The 21884-nt window shown below is 41.7% G+C and overlaps 1 protein-coding gene across 2 annotated transcripts in view; it reads left to right on the top strand.

The window, feature by feature from the left end:
* The window catches only part of LOC124794976 (armadillo-like helical domain-containing protein 3), a 109780-nt gene that overhangs the window by 12043 nt on the left and 75853 nt on the right, over window positions 1–21884 (top strand). For both annotated transcript variants that reach the window (XM_047258709.1, XM_047258710.1), the window contains exons 3-8: window positions 9210–9272; window positions 12316–12456; window positions 12604–12745; window positions 14347–14480; window positions 14569–14724; window positions 16611–16759. In XM_047258709.1, coding sequence (XP_047114665.1) covers window positions 9210–9272; window positions 12316–12456; window positions 12604–12745; window positions 14347–14480; window positions 14569–14724; window positions 16611–16759 — 785 coding nt within the window. The remainder of the gene's footprint in view (window positions 1–9209; window positions 9273–12315; window positions 12457–12603; window positions 12746–14346; window positions 14481–14568; window positions 14725–16610; window positions 16760–21884) is intronic.

The following is a 21884-nucleotide window of genomic DNA, read 5'->3' on the forward strand; positions in this document are numbered from 1 at the left end:
CTTAGAGTAACGAGGAGTTCATTTCGTCCGACATGCCCTTCGGGGTCCGAGGGATAATCAGTTTGCCACCATTGCCTTCATCTTGGCCTTCGAGGGTGACACATTACCCGAGAAGGTCAAGGTGATCGTCTCCCACTGTGATGTCAAGCCATATATCCCTCCCCCGATGCCGTGCTTTAAATGCTGGAAGTTCAGCCACATATGTCTTCCCGCTGTACTTCCAGCATCACATGTCAAGATTGTGGACATACATCCGATCCCAATATTCCATGTGCCCTGCCTCCCATCTGTGTCAGCTGTGGAGAACACCATTCTCCTTGCTCACTAGACTGCAGGATTTTACAGCGAGAAAGGAAAATCATGGAATAAAAGACCCTGGAGCAACTGATCTACACTGAGGCCAAGAGAAATTTGAACACCTACATCCTGTGCCTATGACCTCTTATGCCACCGCTACAAGAATAATTGTAGCCCCATCAGTTCCACAAGTTCCAGTCGGCCCTCAGAGCCGGAAGACTACACCTGCCCCCTTGATGGTGGGGGACACTTCCCTCCCTGTTGCTCCCGCACCACCTACCGTGGGAGCACTGTCCCCCCCAACCATCGGGGACACAAATCCCCACTTCTCAGCTGGAGAAGCATAGGTCTCCTTTGGCTCCTCTCACTAGGAAGGGGTTCCTTGGGTCGCTCCCTTCACAGGTTTCTGCTAGTGGGAAAGATGATACTCGCCTGTGGCTGAAGTGCCTAAAAGCAGCTAGTAGTAGGGCTTCATGATCATCTTCAGTCCCAGCCAGAGAAACCCAAGAATCAGTGAGAGAAATCCAGGAAGAAGACCCCCCCCCCAAGACCAAGGGAATTGCGGTGGCACCCACACCACCACCGCTGCTGCTGCCTACAAGCTCTGCGTTTGAGTATGAGGTGAAGATTCTGGCATCCGCCGAGGACCTAGATCTCACCAGACCCTCAGACAAAATGAATATAGCCTGTTCAGCAAATAATTTGGTGGCAGCAGGTGACCCTGAGGCATAGACTGCCTCATTGAGTGATTCATGCCTTCCCAGTCTCACGATTACGCCATCCTCCAGTGGAATTGTGGCGGTTTTTTCCACCATCTGGCTGAGCTACAGCAGCTGTTAAGCTTTACACCTGCTTTCTGCATTGCCCTCCAGGAAACCTGGTTCCCGGCAATGCGGACCCCTGTCCTTCGTAGCTACAGGGGATATTACAAGAACTGTAATGAATATAATAATGTGTCAGGTGGAGTTTGCGTTTATGTCCTGAACTCGGTATGTTGTGAACCAGTGCCCCTTCAAACTCCTCTTGAAGCTGTGGCTGTCAGGATACAGACAATGCAGGAAATAACTGTCTGGAATTTATATCTCCCTCCAGATGGTGTGGTATCCCTGTACGTATTGGCTGCACTGATTGATCAAGTCCCTAAACTTGTCCTACTTTTCGGAAATTTTAACACCTGTAGCCCCTTGTGGGGTAGCACAAAGCTTCGTGGCCTTGGCAGAGATGTCGAAAATTTACTGTCCCAACTCGACCTCTGCCTCTTAATACTGGGGGCCGCCACACATTTCATTGTGGCTCATGGTAGTTACTTGGCCATTGATTTATCAATTTGCAACCCAGGACTTCTCCCGTGTATCCACTGGAGAGCACACGATGGCCTGTGTGGTAGTGACCACTTCCACATCTTCCTGTCACTCCTCCAGCATCATGCCCATGGACACCTACCCAGATGGGCTTTAAACAAGGCAGACTGGGTAGCCTTCACCTTGGCTGTCACAGTTGAATCTCCCCCTTGTGATGCCATTGATGTTGTGATTGAGCAGGTCACTACAACGATAATTTCTGCAGCGAAAAACACGATCCCTCGTTCTCTAGGGTTCCCCAAGCGAAAGACAGTCCCTTGGTAGTCGCCGGAAGTCACTGAGGCAGTTAAAGAGCGTCGGCGAGCTCTACAGCAACATAAGCGGCACCCTTCCCTAGAGCACCTAATAGCCTTTAAGTGGCTCCATGCCCATGTATGGCTGCTTATAAAACGATGGAAACAAGAATGTTGGGAGAGTTATGTGTCGACCATTGGGTGCCAGACATCACGTCCCCAAGTCTGGACAAAGCTCAGAAATCTCTTTGGGTACCAGACCCAAACAGGTGTGTCTGGGATTAACATCAATGGCATGCTCTCTACCGACGCAAACGCGAATGCTGAGCACTTTGCTGAGCACTATGCTCGAGCCTCTGCGTCGGAGAACTACCCCCCAGCCTTTCGCACCCTCAAATGGCGGATGGAAAGGAAAGTCCTCTTGTTCACTACACACCACAGTGAACCCTATAACACCCCATTTGCAGAATGGGAGCTCCTCAGTGCCCTAGCATGTTGCCCCAACACAGCTCATGGGCCAGATCGGATCCACAGTCAGATGATTAAACATCTCTCGTCTGACTACAAGCGAATTCTCCTCATCATCTTCAACCGGATCTGGTGCAATGGTGTCTTTCCGTTGCAGTGGCAGGAGAGCACCATCATTCTGGTGCTAAACCCGGTAAAAATCCGCTTGATGTGGATAGGTATCGGCCCATCAGCCTCACCAACATTCTCTGTAAGCTGTTGGAACATATCGTGTGTCGGCGGTTGGGTTGGGTCCCAGAGTCACATGGCCTACTGGCTCCATGTCAGGGCGGCTTCCACCAGGATCGCTCTACCACTGATAATCTTGTGTCCCTCGAGTCTGCCATCCGATCAGTCTTTTCCAAACGCCAACATCTTGTTGCCGCCTTTTTTGACTTACGTAAATGACCTGGCGACGACATATCCTCGCCACATTATATGAGTGGGGTCTTCGGGGCCTGCTCCCGATTTTTATCCAAAACCTCCTGTCATTTCATACTTTTCGTGTCCAAGCTGGTGCCTCCCATAGTTCCCCCCGTATTCAGGATAATGGTGTTCTGCAGGTCTCCGCATTATGTGTATCTCTATTTTTAGTGGCCATTAACGGCCTAGCAGCAGCTGTAGGGCCGTCGGTCTCCTTTTCTCTGTATGCAGATGACTTCTGCATTTCGTATTGCTCCTCCAGTACTGGTGTTGCTGAGCAGCACCTACAGGGAGCCATTCACATGGCGCAGTCAGGGGCTCTAGCCCACGGCTTCCAGTTTTCAGCCACGAAGTCTTGTGTCATGCCCTTTTGTCGACATTGTACCGTTCATCCGGAACCTGAACTTTACCTTAATGACGATCTACTCACTGTAGTGGAGACATATTGATTCTTAGCACTGGTTTTCGACGCCTGGTTGATTTGGGTACCTCACCTTCATCAGTTTAAGCAGGAGTGCTGGCAGCACCTCAATGCTCTCCGCTGCCTGAGCAGCACCAACTGGGGTGCAGATCACTCTACGCTGTTGCAGCTGTGCAGAGCCCTTGTTCAATCCCGCCTTGACTGTGGGAGTCTGGTTTACGGTTCGGCAGTGCCCTCATCGTTGCATTTACTCGGCCTAGTGCACCACTGTGGCATTCTTCTAGCGACAGGAGCTTTTAGAACGAGTCTGGTGACCAGTGTCCTGGTGGAGGCTGGAGTCCCAGTGTGGATCTGACGTGTGCAACTACTTGCCAGTTATGTTGCACACATTCGTAGTTTTCCTGAGCATCTGAATTACCGTCTCCTGTTCCCTCCCGTTGCAGTTCATCTCCCAAATTGGCAGCTTAGGTCAGGACTCATGATTGCAGTTCGTGTGCGATCCCTTCTCTCTGAATTGGAGTGCTTCCCTTTATCACCTCTACTTGAGGTCCATTCACGTACACTTCCATGGTGTACACCTCGACTGAAGCTTCAGCTGGACTTTTTGCATGGCCCCAAGGACTCCGTTAAATGCTGCCGCTCTCCACTGTCCCTTCCTTTCGATTCTTGACGTGTTCCAGGGCTCTGAAGTTGTTTACACTGACAGCTCGATGGCTCATGGTAATGTTGGTTTCATCTATGTCCACAGAGGCCATATTCAACAGCATTCCTTGCCCGCTGGCTGCAGTGTATTCACTGCAGAGGTTGTGGCCATATCTCGTGCACATCAGTACATCTGTTCCTGTTCTGCTGAGTCATTTCTTCTCTGTCCTGACTCCCTGAGCAGCTTACAAGCTGTCAACCAGTGCTAGCCTCACCATCCATCAGTAGTGAACATCCAGGAGTCCATCTCTGCCCTGGAACGGTCCAGTCATTCAGTGATGTTTGTATGGACCCCAGGACATGTTGGAATCCCAGGCAACAAACTTGCTGACAGGCTGGCCAAACAGGCTATGTGGAAACTGCTCCTGGAGATGGGCATCTCTGAAACTGACCTGTGTTCTGTCTTACGCCGCAAGGTTTTTCGGCTTTGGGAGATGGACTGGCAGAACAGTATGCACAACAAACTGTGTGTCATTAAGGAGACTGCGAATGTGTGGAAGTCTTCCCTGCGGGCTTCTCGCAGGGAATCAGTTGTCCTTTGTCGGCTCTGCATTGGCCATATGTGGCTCACACATGGTTACCTCCTCTGTTGTGAGGACCCACTTCAGTGTCGCTGTGGCTCCAAAATGACAGTCGTCCATCTCTTGCAGGACTGTCCACTTTTAGCTGCTCTGCAGTAGACTTTAATCTTTCCCAGCACCCTACCTTCGGTGTTGGCCGACAATGCCGCAACAGCAGTTTTAGTTTTATGTTTTGTTTGTGAGGGTGGGTTTTATCATATGATCTGAGTTTTAGCACATGTCCTATGTTCCTCTGTGTCCTCCACCCTAGGGCTTTTAGGGTGAAGGTTTTAATGTGTTGCAGAGTGGCTGGCTCCTGCTTTTTTATTCAGCCAGCCATAGTAATCTGCTTTCTTGTTTTTAGTCTCTTCTCCATGTTTCTTGCATCTCTCTGTGGTTTTCTTGTCCTGTTTTGTCCATTGTAGTGTTTGTTGTCCTCCTGTCATTTTCTGGTTCTTCCTTTCTCCTGTTATTGTGATCCATGCCTTGGCCACAACTTTGTCTGAATCTGTTGCAAGGCCCAAAGGGGTCAGTTCCACCTGGGGCTCTCCTCCGGCAATTTTTCTCTCTTCTCGGTGCGTTCCAGGGCTCAGAAATAGTCTACACCAATGGATCAATGGTCGACAGTCTTATTGGCTTCGCTTACGTTTACATTGGACATACTGAACCACACTCCTTGCCAGATGGCTGCAGTGTTTTCTCTGTAGAGTTGATAGCCATCTATTGCACTCTTGGAGCATATCGGCTCCTGCGCAGGTGAGTCCGTCATCTGTAGTGACTCCTTAACACTTTCACCGCCATGTGCATTATGTACGATGCACACCGCTTTTTCCATTTTCACCTTGTACATCATATTCGATCATGCAGGGGGTCATGAGCACTGTTAGCGAGTGGCTGTAATTCTGTCCCAGACTATTGTGCTCCTTCCTTTAGCAATAGTAGCAGTGAAGATGAAATAATTCCACTGAAGAAACAGAAGGTACACATGCAAGTTACGAATGATGTGGCCACAAATGGGCAAACAAAGTTTCGTCTTCCATTGACACAAACAGTGAAAGTGAGCTTTCACCTGCAGAGATATCTTGTACTCATGGGATTCCTACTAAAAATTCGTATTAGGGCCTATCTACTAACTGTGGAGTAGGCAATGCACTTTTGGTCAATTCATACCATTGAAGTTTAAAATTTTTCTTGATGAAGATATGTGCAGTTTCATAGTGAAGGAAGCAAAACGTTATGGTGAAAAAAAGATTGTTAGCAGAATGACTGCAGAGACATTATTACTGTCATTAAGATTTACCTTATGGAGTGATATAAGTGCTGTTGATTTGAGAAAATTGTTGGGACTTATGTTGTGGATGGGGCTTGATCATAAGCCAAGAGTGGGGGATTACTGGAACAGGAATCTGCTTTACAAAAACCAGGTGTCTTCTACTACATTTTGAGATATGTTTTGATTTGTTGTTCCATTGCATACATTTTAGCGGCAATGAAAACATAGAAAACATAGATGAACATGACAAGGTGTTCAAAATTAGAAAGCTTGTGAATCATATAAACACAAAATTCCAGCAAGCTTTCATTCCAGGTGAAGTTGTTTGTATCCATGAAACAATGATTCAGTTTCGTGGGAGTTTTCACGTTCATCACTACATCTCTGGAAAATGCAGAGTGAAATTATACAAAGGGTGTGCTGTAGGTGGATATACCTTGAATGTTAAAGTGTATTGTGGAAATGAAATTACTGCTATAGACATAATAACAAGAATTGTTTTGAAGTTAATGCAATCACTTTTGAATTCTGGAAGAACACTCTTTGTAGATAACTTCTACGCTTCTGTGAACTACGCACTCGTTCTCCTAGGGGGGGGGGGGGGGGGGGGGGATGGAAACTGATCTGGGTGGGATCTCTCCACAAAAAAAGGAGGAGACATCCAAAAACTATTACTATAAAAACATTGAAGATGGGGAAATGGCAGTTGCGGAATAATACAAGGAGAGGTCAAGTGAAAAAACCAAATTCAATTCCGGATTACAATGCAGCCAAACACTTCAATGGTCTTTCAGATCAAAAGAAAACCTATGGCTCATGATTTAGGAAGTCAGTGAAGTGGTATCACAAAGTGGTTTTTGAATCACTATTCAGTATTACTCTTGTAAATGCTCATGCTCTATATGTTCAAATTACAAGACAAAAAAATGTGTATCATTGCTTTCTATTAGACAAATGGGTTACACGGGACCGACAGTGTTCAGGAGACTAATGAATGGGAATCACAAACTGGTTGAAACTGCAGTGAGATGAAGTTTGAACGGCTGTTACCAGAAACCCCACAATGCAGGTGGGCGAATGCTTGCTATCAGATATAGCAAGCAGAGGCCGTTGAAATGCCAAATTTATCCTCAGAGTTTCATGTGATGTACTGTTTTCCTGTAATGCACAAATGTGTAAAAATGGAAGTTTTTATTTTGATAATTAAAGCAGTTACGTAGCAGTTGGTTGGCGTTTTTGTTTGCCAACAATAATGTCTTCCTCAGGTATACGAGTATGCATCAGAAGTGCTGCACATGGGCATATAAAGCTTCTAGTTGCATTTTAAGTTTAAAATGGGCCATGTGCATCGTATTTGATCACACCATATTTTTCAGGTTAATACTGATTTCTTACAATTTCCTTCATGATCAGATATACTAGCCTAATTTTTTAAAATAACATGAAGGAAAAAAGTCACAGCCAAACTGAAAAATTTACGAAAATGCTGCTGGCGGTCAAAGTGTTAAGCAGTCTACAAGGTCTCGACCAGTGCTTCCTCCTACATCCTTTGGTAATGATTATCCAGGAGTCTGTTTATGCCCTCGGCAGTAGTAGATGTTCAGTGACCTTCATTTGGACCCCAGGACATGTCGGGATACTGGGCAATGAACTTGCTGACAGCCTGGCCAAACAGCCTACTGGTAAACCAACTCTGGAGATCGGCCTGCCAGAGACTGATCTCTGATTGGTCTTCTGCCATAAAATTTTCGCGATCTAGGATACTGAATGATGCACCCTCAGTACACCAAATAAACTCTCTGTTATCAAGGAGACAACCAATGTGTAGTGGTCATCCATGCGAGCCACTTGCAGGGACTCTGTTGTTCTTTGCTGGCTTCACATTGGGCATACTCAGCTAACACATGGTCACCACCTCCACCATGAGGACCCACCTCAGTGTCACTGTGGTTCCCCTGTGACTGTCATCCACATTTTGTTGGACTGCCCAATTTTGATGTTTGGTTTGTGTGGCGCTCAACTGCGCAGTCATGAGCATCCATACAAAGTCACAATTTGCACAGAGTCCCATTTTTTTAACAGTCCAGTCTTACCACTGTCAGGAATGATGATGATGACGATGACAACACAAACATCCAGTCCCCAGACAGAGAAAATCCCCAATCTGGCTGGGAATCGAACCCGGGACCCTATGATCCAGGGGCAGCAACACTAACCACAAGACTACGAGCTGCGGACTGCCCAATTTTAGCTGCTCTGTGATGGACTTTTAACCTTCCTAGAATGCTACCTGGTGTTGGGCATTGATGCCTCAACAGCTGATTTAGAGGTTTTTATCATACAATCTTAGGGTGGCCTCCACCCTCCCTCCATTTCACCTCTTCGTTACTCTTTCTGTGCATTTTGTTTGCCTTGGTGTTTGTGTTTTTCCTGTGTGTGTTCATCTCGCCTTGTCTTTTAAGCTGGAGATTTTAGTGTGTTGCAGAGTGGCTGGCTCATCCTTTTTAATTTTGTGATCAGCCAGCCCAGGATATCTGCTATATTGTTTTAATACCTTTCATTACTTTTTCCTTTTGGTGTACGTTTTCCCCTTTGTGTTAGTTTCTGTCATTCTTGTCTTTCAGTGTGTTTTGAAGTTACTGTAGTTTTATGCATTTTAACTTCGCTGACTCCTTTTGGGACTGTTTTTAACTCAAGACCTGTTTGAATGAGGAAAAAGGGACTGCTGACCCTGTAGTTTGATTCCCTTACTCCCCAAATCAACCAACCAGCCATCTCAACCCCTCTCCCCCTACATCCTACCTTTTACTCTCAATCCCTTTCTTGCTTCACCCATTTTCTTACCTAATGGTATCCTTAATTTTCAGCTGTGACACTCAGCCTTCCCTCTCCCCTGTACCTACCACACTAAGCTTTCATTTGTTTCCTTCTTAACCCAGCTGTTTACATTGTAACCTTTCTCTTTTCCTCCTCAATCCCTATTCACTCCCCATCAGTCTAGTAATTCTTGCTCAGCCTTTTTACTTTTTACCTCATTTTTGCCCTTCTACATTGCTTCCCCATCCATATTACAGTCTGTCTTTCCATGCTCAATCCACCCTCCTTTTTGACAACTGCCCCCCATCCGTCCCTAGACCCCTCTCCCTTTCTGCCTCACTCCTCAGCCTCTACTCCTTTCTCTCTCCTGAGCCCCAATTCATCCCCCTCCAATCATCTCCACCCCTCCTCAGCCACCCACCACCTCCATCTTTTCCTTAATTCTTACTCAGTTTTTTGTATCCTCTACCAGTGGGTGGAATTATTTTTTTCTGAGGAAATCCTCTCTTTTAAATTCACTTAATTTATTTGATATTGGTAATTCAGTTTATGAGTATTAGTGCTCAAAGTAATAATCGGTAGCCAATTTAACATGGAACTGAAATTTTTTTCCAGGGAGAAGATCCAACTGTGGGAAATCCAAATTTTTGGGAAGAATTTTTTCTTCTGAAACCAAAAGTGAGTGAAATGTGATATATTAGAATAATGGAGATTCCGTGATGGAAATAGTAAACAAAAACTATGTACAGGCACTGCTCATCTTCAGATGTATGAGTGTGTGAGCTTTTGAGATGTTCTGTATTTTTAAGTGTAAAAACAAAACACACACACACACACACACACACACACACACACACACACACACACACACACAACTTACTTACACTGCTCTGCAAAACTTAAGGGCAAGACAGGTAAAGTAACATAACATGTATTAATCACTTGGTGGAATTGAATGAAAGTGTGTGAACATGTTGCCAGAGGTCTCCCAGTCATGCACAGACAGCTGGGGATGACACATGGTATGAGGTCAAAGGTAGTATAGAACTAAATGTGGCTGACACTGCAACATGATTCAGTTGAAGGAATGGGAAAAGACAGTGTATGTTAGTTAGGAAGTAGTTATGTCGCAGTGTGTGGTGGTCTCCATGACATCACAGCTCTGTAACAACATTTGAATAACTTCAGACAAGGAACAATCATCGGGAAACTGAATGAAGGGTGCAGTGTAACAATTGTAGCCCAGGAGTTTGCTGTTGTGCACAACATTGTTTCATGTGCATGGAGAGTGTTCCAAACCACAGGTATTGCTGCCTTAAGAAGAGGAGGTGGTCATCAACAGTCAACTGCAGCAGCAGATGACTGCTGCATTGTTCAGTAGGCAAGAAGGGATTCACATCATACAGGGGGTGCAATTGCAACTACATTTAACAGAACTGCAAGGCACGCAATCTCGTGCTCCACAGTGGCACAGATTCTGCATGTGGTTTATATCATTGCTAGATGACCATTATGTTGAGTTCCATTGACACCCACACATCAGAGGCATCATTTGCAATGATGCAAAGAGCATAGGGACTGGGTCAAAGAGGAGCGGGGCTGTGTGCTCATCTCAGGAGTGCACTTGGCTCTCAGTTGAGTAAGAGGATATTCAGTGAATGGAGTAGCCTGCCAATTCCTCCATGACTTAAATCCCATGAGCCCACATGGGATGCGTTGAGGAGATATATTGCAGCATGTCCACATGTTCTAGTGACCATCCAGCAGTTGTCAACAGCACTGGTGGAAAAATAGAATGCCCTGCCATAAGGACATTGTATTACCATCTGCTGTGATTACATCCTGTTAAGAACCATGTCCACTTTTTCCAATATCTAGGGGGCCATCATAAATTGCAGTGGCATCAATGTAATTATTATCTTTGAATAAAAGTGTCATTTTTGTTCATCTCATTGTGTATTTCTTTCAATTATCTTCTGTGCTATATTTTAGCAGTTCTTTCCATGTGTGGTACAAGTTTCATCAATTTATGTTAATTGGCAGTGACAGATTGTGCAGAAGTTACTTTTGTCCACACCAGTCTACTTATTTTCAATAACACTACTACTATCATTATGTGATGTGATAATTTTTGTCTTTCTGTGGCTTGTATATAACTTAAATTGTCACAGCTTTTAGTGTCTATTCCTTTTGAAGGAGTGCATCATTTATTACCATGTATGGGCCCCAATTCCTTCCATCGTCATTTTCCAAGTAGAGATGGTACTGGTTAGGATGGCCAAGTACAGAAAGTTCGATCTGGTGCTGTGGTAATAGGATCCTATTTTTCTGATAAATGAACTGTTCCTCAACTTTGACTGTGAGCTATGGCATTACTCAGTCTGTCACCATATCAGGCTACACAGTTTGTGGCATTTTTACTGACTGAAGTGGCACAGTGGTTAAGATGCAGTAGCAGCTTTCAGGAGAGTTAGAGTTCAAATACAAATCAAGCCATTCACATTTAGATGTCTCCCTTAGACTATTGAAGGTGGATGATGGTATATTGCCTTTGATAAGGACACAGCTGATTTTCTTCCATATGCCCACAGCTTGTGCTTTGACTGTAATGTGTAATGATCTCCTTGATGGAAAGTTAAGCATTTAACTTCCTCCCTTCATACCTCAGTATATTTCTATTAGTCTAGAAAAATCAGTCAAACACATATTTAAAAATTGCATGAAACATGTTTGTTATTTTAACTGTCACAATTGATCTCAATAACAAGTGTTTTGTATGAGTCTCTCCACTTGGATATTATGCCTCTTGGCACAGTTAATGAAATGTCACTCACAGTAGCTTATTCTGACACAACATCACTGTGTTCAGTAATTTCCATAATTTTTTTCCCAAAAAGATCTGTCTTGTTATGGGCTCACAGGCAAAAGTTTGTGTAGAATCCATTACAATCACTTCCTTGAACTCTACCCCACTTTTGTTGACTAGAGCTGTCAAGTGGCTCTCTACATTGAATTGTATGGGCTCCTTTATGAACCATATCTTTTCATGCACTAATTTGCTGAGAATCCTTTAACTTCCACTAGTTAATTAATATCTATTTGCATGTAATATCCCTATGTGGATTTTTTGAGAGGGGAGTGAGATAGTAATTTTGCCACCTCAAATGTAGTAAGGAGTCATTATTAACTCTGATGATGAATTTTTTTTTCCATTGCCACATAATACCATGTAAGGTACAGTTTATTCGGATTCTTGGATACATTTTTAGTTTTTTAGATTGTATCTTCACATACACTTAACTTCCTCTAGCTACCTAGTAGATAAGGAACAAAGGAAACAAGTTTCCTCTGTAACAGTACCAACAAGTTGAATCTTGCGCACATTTCATAAAAATTAGTTGTGCTTTGCTACTAATGCTGCATTACTTGGTCCTACTCTGTCTATTTAATACTTGTCATAGCTCAGTGACTGTGTATACTGTTTTCCATAACACTTACTGTGTGTATGTAATACTTTTCATAGCTCATTGACTGTTAAATGTATACTGCTTTCCATAACTAAACTGTCAAATAACACCAAGCTCTTTTCATGAGATTCTTCAATACTATAATTGGACGGGTGTTAGTTGGTTGCCCATAATGAAGACCATAGTCAGTTTAACTGAAGCGACTGTAGCCCATAATATGGTTCATATAAAATAGGGTCAATTTTTTGTTTCAGGTTTCACATTTAGAAGCTGAAATTCAAAAATTAAGTGGTGAGCAATTGGTGGCACTTAAAGACAATATAAATACACTTTTTCAAAAGTGCATTGCAACATTAGACCATGAACATAACATCCGTGTTGTCTACTCACTACAGGTTTGTTTCAGTCATATTGTGAGAAGCGTTAATAATAATAATAATAATAGATGTTGTACTTTGTACTTCAGCATAATCCAGAATAGATACTCTTTTTTTTTATTATTTCATTCTAGTGGTGTAAAAATTTTGATTATTTGTTTTTAGACATTATGTGCAGTCATCCACAGTATATACAAGAAAACATCTGGAGAATATGGAATTGATGTCATCAATGTTCTCATGGGTTTTGAAACTGCTGAACAGCTAATGCAAACACTACTGGATCATTGCAATAACTTTTTGATTGGTAAGACCAATATGTAAATTTTGATACATTCAGAAGTTATCTCCACAGTAGTTACGACAAAGACAACTATTGCTTTGTTTTACAGTCACAGATTTAATATACAGTTGTGATGATATTGCATGGGAATCACTTATGGGGAGGATGTGGTCAGCTATGCCAGCTTATTTTATTTACCATATTTCAAAAGGACTGCAGTATTATCTGCATATGCTGACATCTGTGTTCTTCCATTTGCATTGACAAATTTCACAGTTCCATTTAGCTTTTAATGAAATTCCTGAAGCACAATCTTAACACCCCCATTAACCCCTTTTGTACTCCATATTCCCTGACAATTACTTTGTTAGCTCATCAGGTGGACCCTGTTACGGTCTGTGAAGAAATCCACAAAGATTGTAAAAATGTAGTTGTTGAATTCACACTAATCTCTGAAATCCATTGTATGCTAAATGTCTGTAAATAATCTTTATACTCAAAACCCTGTGTAGTGATGCCAATCTGTCTTCATTTGGAATTTCTTTATATATGTCTACCAGTTTACTGAAAACTGTGCCTAACGTTTTTATAAGTATCTGTCACCTTCGAAACTTCATATGAACTGTGTTTTCCATTTGTATTATTACCCATGGACACTTACTTTACATGTCTATATTTCTCCTAAGTTTTAATTGACAGCATAAATTAATCAATCTAGTTTTAACTGTTTAAGTGTCGTAGGAATAATTGTTATATTACAGCTGAATAATACTGAAAACAACAGGATTCATTGACATTATAAACTAAACTTTGTTGCTTCAGTGGAATTTCCTGTGATGCAAATAATGGAATCAGACACAACGGTTTTTTATCACAGCTCTTATTTCTACACCCAAATGTCTTTACCACATTCGTGTATCTCTATTCAGTATAACAAGCCACTTTCAGTAAAACGTGAAGCCACCATTGACAAGTCTGATTACAGATGTATATCATTTTGGGGAATTTTAAAAGTGGATGTGCACACCTAGGTTTAGTTTTGTATCTGCTGCTTATCTGGTTTTGTATGTTTGCTTCATTGTCTTCAGAATGTGATTATTGTTTCAGGATTTTTGTGTGTGTAGAAATATGAAACTGCATATGTAAAAGTTTGATGGAAATAATACACATTCAGTTTTTTTAATTTCTGTATTCTTTAACAATTTAAACAAAAATATCTTCCATCTGTTCCCATAAACTACAAATCCCACATACAAAACTTGTCTACCCTATACAAATGACTTCACACAACTCCCTCTTAGAGTTACTCTTCCTGCAAAATGAGAGAACAGTGATTGTGTTTGTAGGCAAAAAATCTAATTATTTACATTGCGAGTGAAGATTAGCTGGTACATATTCTTTACATAAAGTTAACAGAATGTAGTGGTAATATATTTACATAGTTTCATGTGAAATAGCTGTACGAAAATAGTTTTGCGTGAGGTTATTGTTGTACAAATGAAATGTTTGATATCCACCAGTATCGGAGAGTTCATAATGTGCATTAGGCTGAATTACATCACAACATTTATTAGATTAATTTTTTCTGATATTATTATAAAAGTAATAATTATTATTTACTCTAGGTGATTACTCATCTAGTCTTAAAGCCCTTTGTCTGAAGCTGTTGCTTGTTCTTGTCACGGGTACGGACAATGTCAGTCAAAATACACTCCTTGAATATGTTATGATCAACAGCATATTTGAAGCCTTGATTCAGGTAATGTTTGATAAGTTTTTGTTTATGATTATACCCAACATTATTATATTTTAATGACTTTTAAAATTTTTTAAATTTTTATTTATAGTTATTATGTGACCCTAGCACAAGAGCCCAACATGGCCATGATGCAGTGCTCTTGTTGACATTGCTTGTGAATTACAGAAAGCATGAAGCAGCAAATCCATATATTGTGAAGCTCTCAATCTTGGATGATGAATTAGCTCTTAATGGCTATGGACAGGTGTGTAATTGGCTAGTTAATATGATTACATAATGTGTTACATAGCAAATGAATAATGTATAGAACTCAGTTATTATTAATTTTACTTCTGTTAGTCCATTTATAAGGGGCAATCAAAAGGTTTCCATTTGAGGGTGTTGCTGCAGCATATATGTAACATAGCGCGACCATGATACAGGTATATAAGTACCAACATGTAAGTAAGGGATTAGCATGGAATTCATGTCATGCTGATGTGTGCACGGTAAATGTGGAAACTTGAACTGTGATGAGACTATTATCAAATGCATCCCAATAGGACCAGAGTGCTGTTAATTTTTTTTTTGGGGGGGGGGGGGGCAATCCATTGAAAAATGAAGACTGTGTGTGTGGCAACATGTCTGTCAAAAACTGCTGTTGTGGAATGGCGCGCCAAGTTCTGTGCTGACCGCAGTTCAGCACAATATGTCATTCAATCCAAGAGTTATTCAGAAGTTACACCAACTCAAGTGGGAGATACCCAAGCACCCGCCCTAGAGTCCTGATCTCTCCCCATGTGATTATTGCTCTTTCGGTTCCCTAAAAAAGGCCTTGTACATTCAACATTTCCTGTCTGATAAGGATGTGCAGCAGGCAGTTAGAGACTTCCTCATGCAGCAGGACACAATGTTTTACCTAATAGGCTTCTTCAACCTGGTGCTTCAGTGGAATGATTGGCTCAGTGCTCACAGTGATTTTGCCTGTTTGGCATACTGATTCTGGACTGTACCACCTTCGAAAGGAAACTCTTTGATCACCCCCTATATATGAAAATATGCCATTACTTAGTGACTAAAAAGAAAATCAACTTCCATTTTGCCATTTCACTGCTTAATTTGGTTATTGCAATATTTGTTGTCTCAGAGATTTTCAACTTCAAGTAAATCTTCTTTAATTTGTCAGTATTTCACTTGCACTGTCATGTTTGTTTTTTCCTCCATTTTAATTCTCATTATCTTCTTTTTCACCACATGAGTTACACACTGGTTCTAGGTTTACACAGTGTCTCTGTTTATATCTTCTGAATTTCAACCCCCATTTGTCACTGCTAGCCCGCATCTCGTGGTCGTGCGGTAGCGTTCCCGCTTCCCGCGCCCGGGTTCCCGGGTTCGATTCCCGGCGGGGTCAGGGATTTTCTCTGCCTCGTGATGGCTGGGTGTTGTGTGATGTCCTTAGGTTAGTTAGGTTTAAGTAGTTCTAAGTTCTAGGGGACTGATGACCATAGATGTTAAGTCCCATAGTTCTCAGAGCCATTTGAACCATTCGTCACTGCTAGTTCCTGATTGAAATTAGTATTTCCATGTTGTTGTTCATCCTAGTTCATTATGTGGTTCATATCTCTCTTCCTGACATTGTTGTGAAACAAACTTCTATAGTGTCTTCTGGTTTCTTCCAAGTAGACATTTTATTGTTGTGACTTTGCAAGATGACGTTAGTTACAACTAGTGGAAACCTAACACAACTTGTCTCAGCTTTATCTCCTGTGATTTCTTTCCCCACGTCCAAAGTCTCCAATAATTTTCAGTTTCATGTCATTTCCTTCCCACCACATAGCATTATTATCCCCCTTAAATTCTCTATCTTTCATCGTTGTCAGCTTTGGTGGGTGCATGTAATTCCATATCATAATCATTGTTTACTCTTTTTTGAAATTGTAGTAATAATGATAATGCTAATAATGTAATAATAACAGTAAGAAGAAGAAGAAGAAGCCACTGTGTGGCTCACAGTAATTCACTTTTATTCCAAAGAATATCAGCAGGTTTCATTATTTAGTTCTGTAATCATATTCCATTTATTAAATAATAATGATATAGTTATTGCTTCTTTTTCGGGCATATTGTTGAAGGCCTGCAATTTTTGTACAGGTCATAACAGCATGCTTAACGGACTTCTGCAGACAATTCCAAGCACAGCATGCAGAAACTCAGTCTGGTAGCTGGCTTTCATCTATCACTAATATTGTTGGAAATATGTTTGTTTCTGAAGAGGGGGGTGTAAGAACGCAGCAAATCAGGTAAGCTCAAATTATAGAACAATAAGATACAAACTCTGCAATTTGATGTAAGCTACACAGCTACTGATTTGTTTAAAAGGGAAGACTGTGATAATCTGTTAACGTGTACACAAAAGAAAAGATCCAGTCTATGCTTAATGTACACAGTGTAAGTATCCTTCAAAAGGGTCAAGTTACATCGTAGAAATTCTTGATGGGGATGAAAAGAGATTAGTAGAATGGCAACTACCAATAGGTATAATCCAAAATTGCGATTCTGACACACGACCTAATAATGTAGATGTTTTTCTATATGCATTTCATTTTTGTTTATGCTGGCTACCTCCTGTCTCCTTACTCTGTTATTTAGTTGTGCTCAACTGTGTAAGACTGCAAAAATTGGGTAGTCAAAAACTTATTAGTTTTTCTCCTCTTATGATGTTTGCCAGTAAACACACTAAAACAAATATAATCTTAGCAAGTTAATGAAAGTTTCAAATTGGAACTGTATCAATCATCTTGTGGTGTTGCAGTTCTTGTTATGTCCGTTCTTGCTAGAAATGGGAAGAGGAATTTCACCTTATGCAAGACACCTTTTTTCTGTTTTGTTTCACCCAGGCATGTTTCAGCACATTTTGTGCTGTCTTCAGTGGGTTCTTTTTCTTTAACAGAACCTACTGGAGATAGCACAAATTGTGTTGAAATATGTCTGGGCGAAACAAAACACAAAACAGAAAAAAGGTGTCATGCATAAGGCAGAATTCCTCTTCCCATCTCCCCTAGAACTGTATTGCTTCTTTTGTTATAGACCTCAACATTAATCTGGATCTCTCATTAGCTATTTATCTGATTACACATGTCCATAGCTAAGGTGATTTTGGTACAATATTTTTTTTTTTTTTTTTTTTTTTTTTTTTTTTTTTTTTTTTTGTGGTAACAGTTTCTCATACAGTGCGAGGCAAGGAATCATTGGTATTGAACCATTTTTTCATATGGGCAACTGAAGCTTCACACACACTTGCTGATATTCGAAAGGTAGATTAGTAGGACAGGAAAAAATTGTCGTGTTTTATGGCCAAATTCAGTGTTTATTTTTGTGTGTTTCAGTGTAATTTTTTGCCAATTTTGGTGTTATTTTTGTAAAATTCAGTGCTGTTTTGTTGTCTATTTTGATGTTATTTTTTCCTCTTCCATGTTATCTTTTTCCAATTTCAGTGTTATTTTTTTTCAAACTTTGGTGCTATTGTTTTGCAAATTTTGGTGATTTTTTTGTGCCAAATATGGCAAACTTTGTTTACCAAATTTGGTATTATTTTCTGCCATTTTTTATCTCTTTTTACCATATTCACTGGCCTTTTTTATAATCTTGAACATGGTTTTTGCCAATTTTGATGCTATATTTTGCCAGGTTTGGTGCTATTTTTTACCACATCGTGTTAGTTTTCCCATCTGCTGAGTATGGGTGTGGCGACCCCGGGTTTCTGAGCTGGGGACTGATAAGTGCTTCCAGTTCCCTGTCACCATAACCTCTGGGCATGCTTCAGTGACCACTGTAAGGCGCAACAGTGGAATATTGTGAGTCACAGGGAATGAGGATCTTGGCTTGAATGTCTGGATTGTGAGGATGATAAAAACCTCTATAAGGAAACTCTCAGTCTCAAGTTGTACCACATGCTGATGAGATGCGTGGGTATTGAGGTGGAACAGTCGTTAGCGGGCAATCTCTGTGGAACCTGCCGTACCTCAGTTGTATAAGGCTTACATAGGCATGCGGGGCTCTGCCTAAGTGGACTTTTATTTCCCTAGCTGCTTGTGGGACTGAGATGGATCCTGCAAAGTTTTCTCTTCCACCTCCCGGTTGAATGGGTGGATCACTGGTAAGTACTAACACCCAGTCCAATAAGAGAGCCCATGTAGCCAATCTTCCAGATTCAGGGATAGTCAAGAATTCTAGTGTGTTTAGTAACAGAATGCATGCTGCTGACCAGAGTGAGTTTCTATTATTTTCAAAAAAAAAAAAAAAAAAAAAAAAAGAAGTTTTGACAGTGTCACCTTGCTACATGTTGTTCATATTGTTGTTGTGGTCTTCAGTCCAGAGATTGGTTTGATGCAGCTCTCCACACTAATGTATCCTGTGCAAGTTGCTTCATTTCCCAGTACTTACTGCAACCTACATCCTTCTGAATCTGCTTAGTGTATTCATCTCTTGGTCCCCCTCTGTGAATTTTACTCTCCACGCTGCCCTCCAATACTGAATTGGTGGTCCCTTGATGCCTCAGAACATGACCTACCAACCAATCCCTTTTTCTAGTCAAGTTGTGCCACAAATTTCTCTTCTCCACAATTCTATTCAATACCTCCTCATTAGGGTATGTGATCTACACATCTAATCTTCATCATTCTTCTACAGCACCATATTTCGAAAGCTTTTATTCTCTTCTTGTCCAAACTATTTATCGTCCATGTTTCACTTCCACACATGGCTACACTCCATACAGATACTTTCAGAAATGACGAGTCTACATTTTTACATTCAAAAGGATGTAAAGGGGATTGCAGGTATGTTAAAGTCATTTAAGTGGTTATGAAACAGGACACTTGGTAGAGACGTCAAGATCCCAACAAGAGACAAACCTTCAAAAGGCCAAAATCCTTGGGGAATATGGCATTGAGACTGAGCTCCACACCACATTACTCTATAGTAAAGGTGTTGTGACATAGGGAGACCTGGTGGACATCCCCAAAGAATACCTAATTGCTGAATGGCCTTAGGAGGCATTGTGGATGTGCAGAATATAATGAAAAGGATGGAAGGCGATCTGATTACATCCAACTTGTTCATCCTCACTTTTAGTAGCAGAAAACTCACAGAACATATTAAGGCAGGTTTTCTTTGCTTAACCATGTGACCCTATGTCTCCAACCCAATGCTCTGTTTTAAATGCCAGCAGTTTGGGCACACCACTCTTGGATGTAAAGAGAAGCCATTTGTGGAAAATGTGGTAAGGCTGCCCACAAAGGAATTGGATGTTCATCTCCTCCAAAGTGTGTGAATTGCTCTGGGGCTCACCCTGTTTGGAGTAGGGACTGCTGTGACTTGTTTGAAGAACAGAAGGTACGGGAGATTAAAACCACATGACAGCTCCCGTAAGGTGAGTCCAAGATGATTTATAAGTCCTTGCAGCCCCTGACATTTGCTACTTCCTTTGCTTCAGTTGCTAAACAACCAGTACAGAAAAGTGATGCTGCTACACAAACTGAGGTAGCTAGTGTCAGCACTAGTACCTGTGTTTGTCATTGTACTTCTGCTGCTGCAGTTACTTCACAGCTTACACTTCCTCCCAAAAAATTGGAAAAGTCTGTGATCGCTAACATTGCGGAGCTCCCTGGTCCCACTAAGATTCAGTCAGGTCCACTGTGCAGCGTTGCCTCTACCACTGCTGTGGTTGTGATTCCAAAGCCTACCTAGGACAAAAAATCAAAGGCCAAGCATTACCGATGATGTCGACATCATACTACCCAGACCGGCATGAAAAAGGCTTCGATTTCTTACAAAAACTGAAATTTATTTTAAATTTGTGTCACTTTTATGACACTAATCCACTGTCTTATGATGGAATGTTGGGGTACAGTCCCATTTAAGTGTTCTACAATGAATAACTAAAGACAATTATAAACAAAATTTAACAATTTAAGCCAGAGATGCACACTTCAAGGAAATTTTTAGTAAGCTCGTAAAGGTAATGCGTGTCTGTTTTGATGTTATACACTTCACAGTTTACTTCACAGACCTCGGAGATGATTGAAGAGACCTGTGTTCGCATCATCAGAAGTGTGTATTGCCACCTCTTGCACCAATGGCGGCATTCTACCTTTCAGACATGTTCCTGATTAATGTGGTAATGTCCTGTGGATGAATCATATCCCATTCTTCCAGTAGGGCATTCCATATGTCCTGTAGGGTCTCTGGATGGTGCTGACAGGCTTTTCTCCCCAGGCAGTCAGTCCCAAATGTGGTCAGTAGGATTCAGATCAGGGTTTCGAGCAGGCCAACCCATAGCATGAATCCCTGTTCATCCTAGAACCCTTGCACAAATCTTGCAACATGTGGGCATGCATCGTTGTACATTAGTGTAAAATCATCACCAGTAAATGGAGCAAAAGGAACAACATGCTCCAGGAGGATTTCCTCCACATACCAGTGTGCCACAATGCTCCCGTGCTCCACAAAGACTAGATCCATCCTTGCAACTGTATTGATTCCTGCACAGACCATCACAGAACCAACATGAAAAGGCGATCTGGATGAGAATGTGCAAGGGGAGTACCTTTCTCCTGGCCTTCCGTGGACCCTCTTACTTCCATCAGGTGATTGGAGGCCAAATTGCAACTCATCGGCGAACAACACTTGAGCCCATTGTTGTATTGTCCAGCCAAGATGTTCCCTTGTGAAATGTTGTTGAGCTATGCAATGGTTGCTAGTGAGTTCCAGACCTTTAGCAGGTCTTCTGGACTGAAGATTGGTTTCTTCCAGTCTTCTTCAAACAGTTCTCTCACTGACATTGACCCCTTGAACCTGGTGGAGTCGATTTCGTGCTTCAATAGGAGTTGTGTGGTGGTTGAGGAGAACTTGAATTGTAAGAAGCAGTCATCCCTCTCTGATGTTGCTCTGCCCAGGCCCATACCTGGTCTCCTTGCAAAACCTCCAGGTTCCCAGTGCCTTCATACAGTTCCAGAAATTGTGGAAAGTGTAGTTCTCAACACTTCTGCAACATAATGCAAGTTGTGGCCATCTTCCACCAAAGCAACAGCTTTTGCATCTTGTTCAGGGCTTAACGGCATGTTTACTCTAGAAAGCTGATTACGACAATCACAGAAAGATCCTACAAACATGTTTGATTGAAAGGGGGACAATTCTGGGTACAAAAATAAGTGTTACAAGAGTGGGAAAACATTATTCGCTTACATTCAGTGATGTGTTTTCCAGGTTGTGCAGGAAACAATTAAGGCTAGTGCAATAAACAATCAACACTTCATAGTTTGTTCGCAAAGCAGTGCCAGTAATGTACTCCATTTAAAAAAATGGTTGAAGTGCTTCACTTTGATTAAATAAACAGTCACACAACATTTATTGAGTGTTGCATTT

This window comes from Schistocerca piceifrons, chromosome 4 (assembly GCF_021461385.2).
Source record: "Schistocerca piceifrons isolate TAMUIC-IGC-003096 chromosome 4, iqSchPice1.1, whole genome shotgun sequence".
NCBI classification, from domain to species: Eukaryota; Metazoa; Arthropoda; class Insecta; order Orthoptera; family Acrididae; genus Schistocerca; species Schistocerca piceifrons.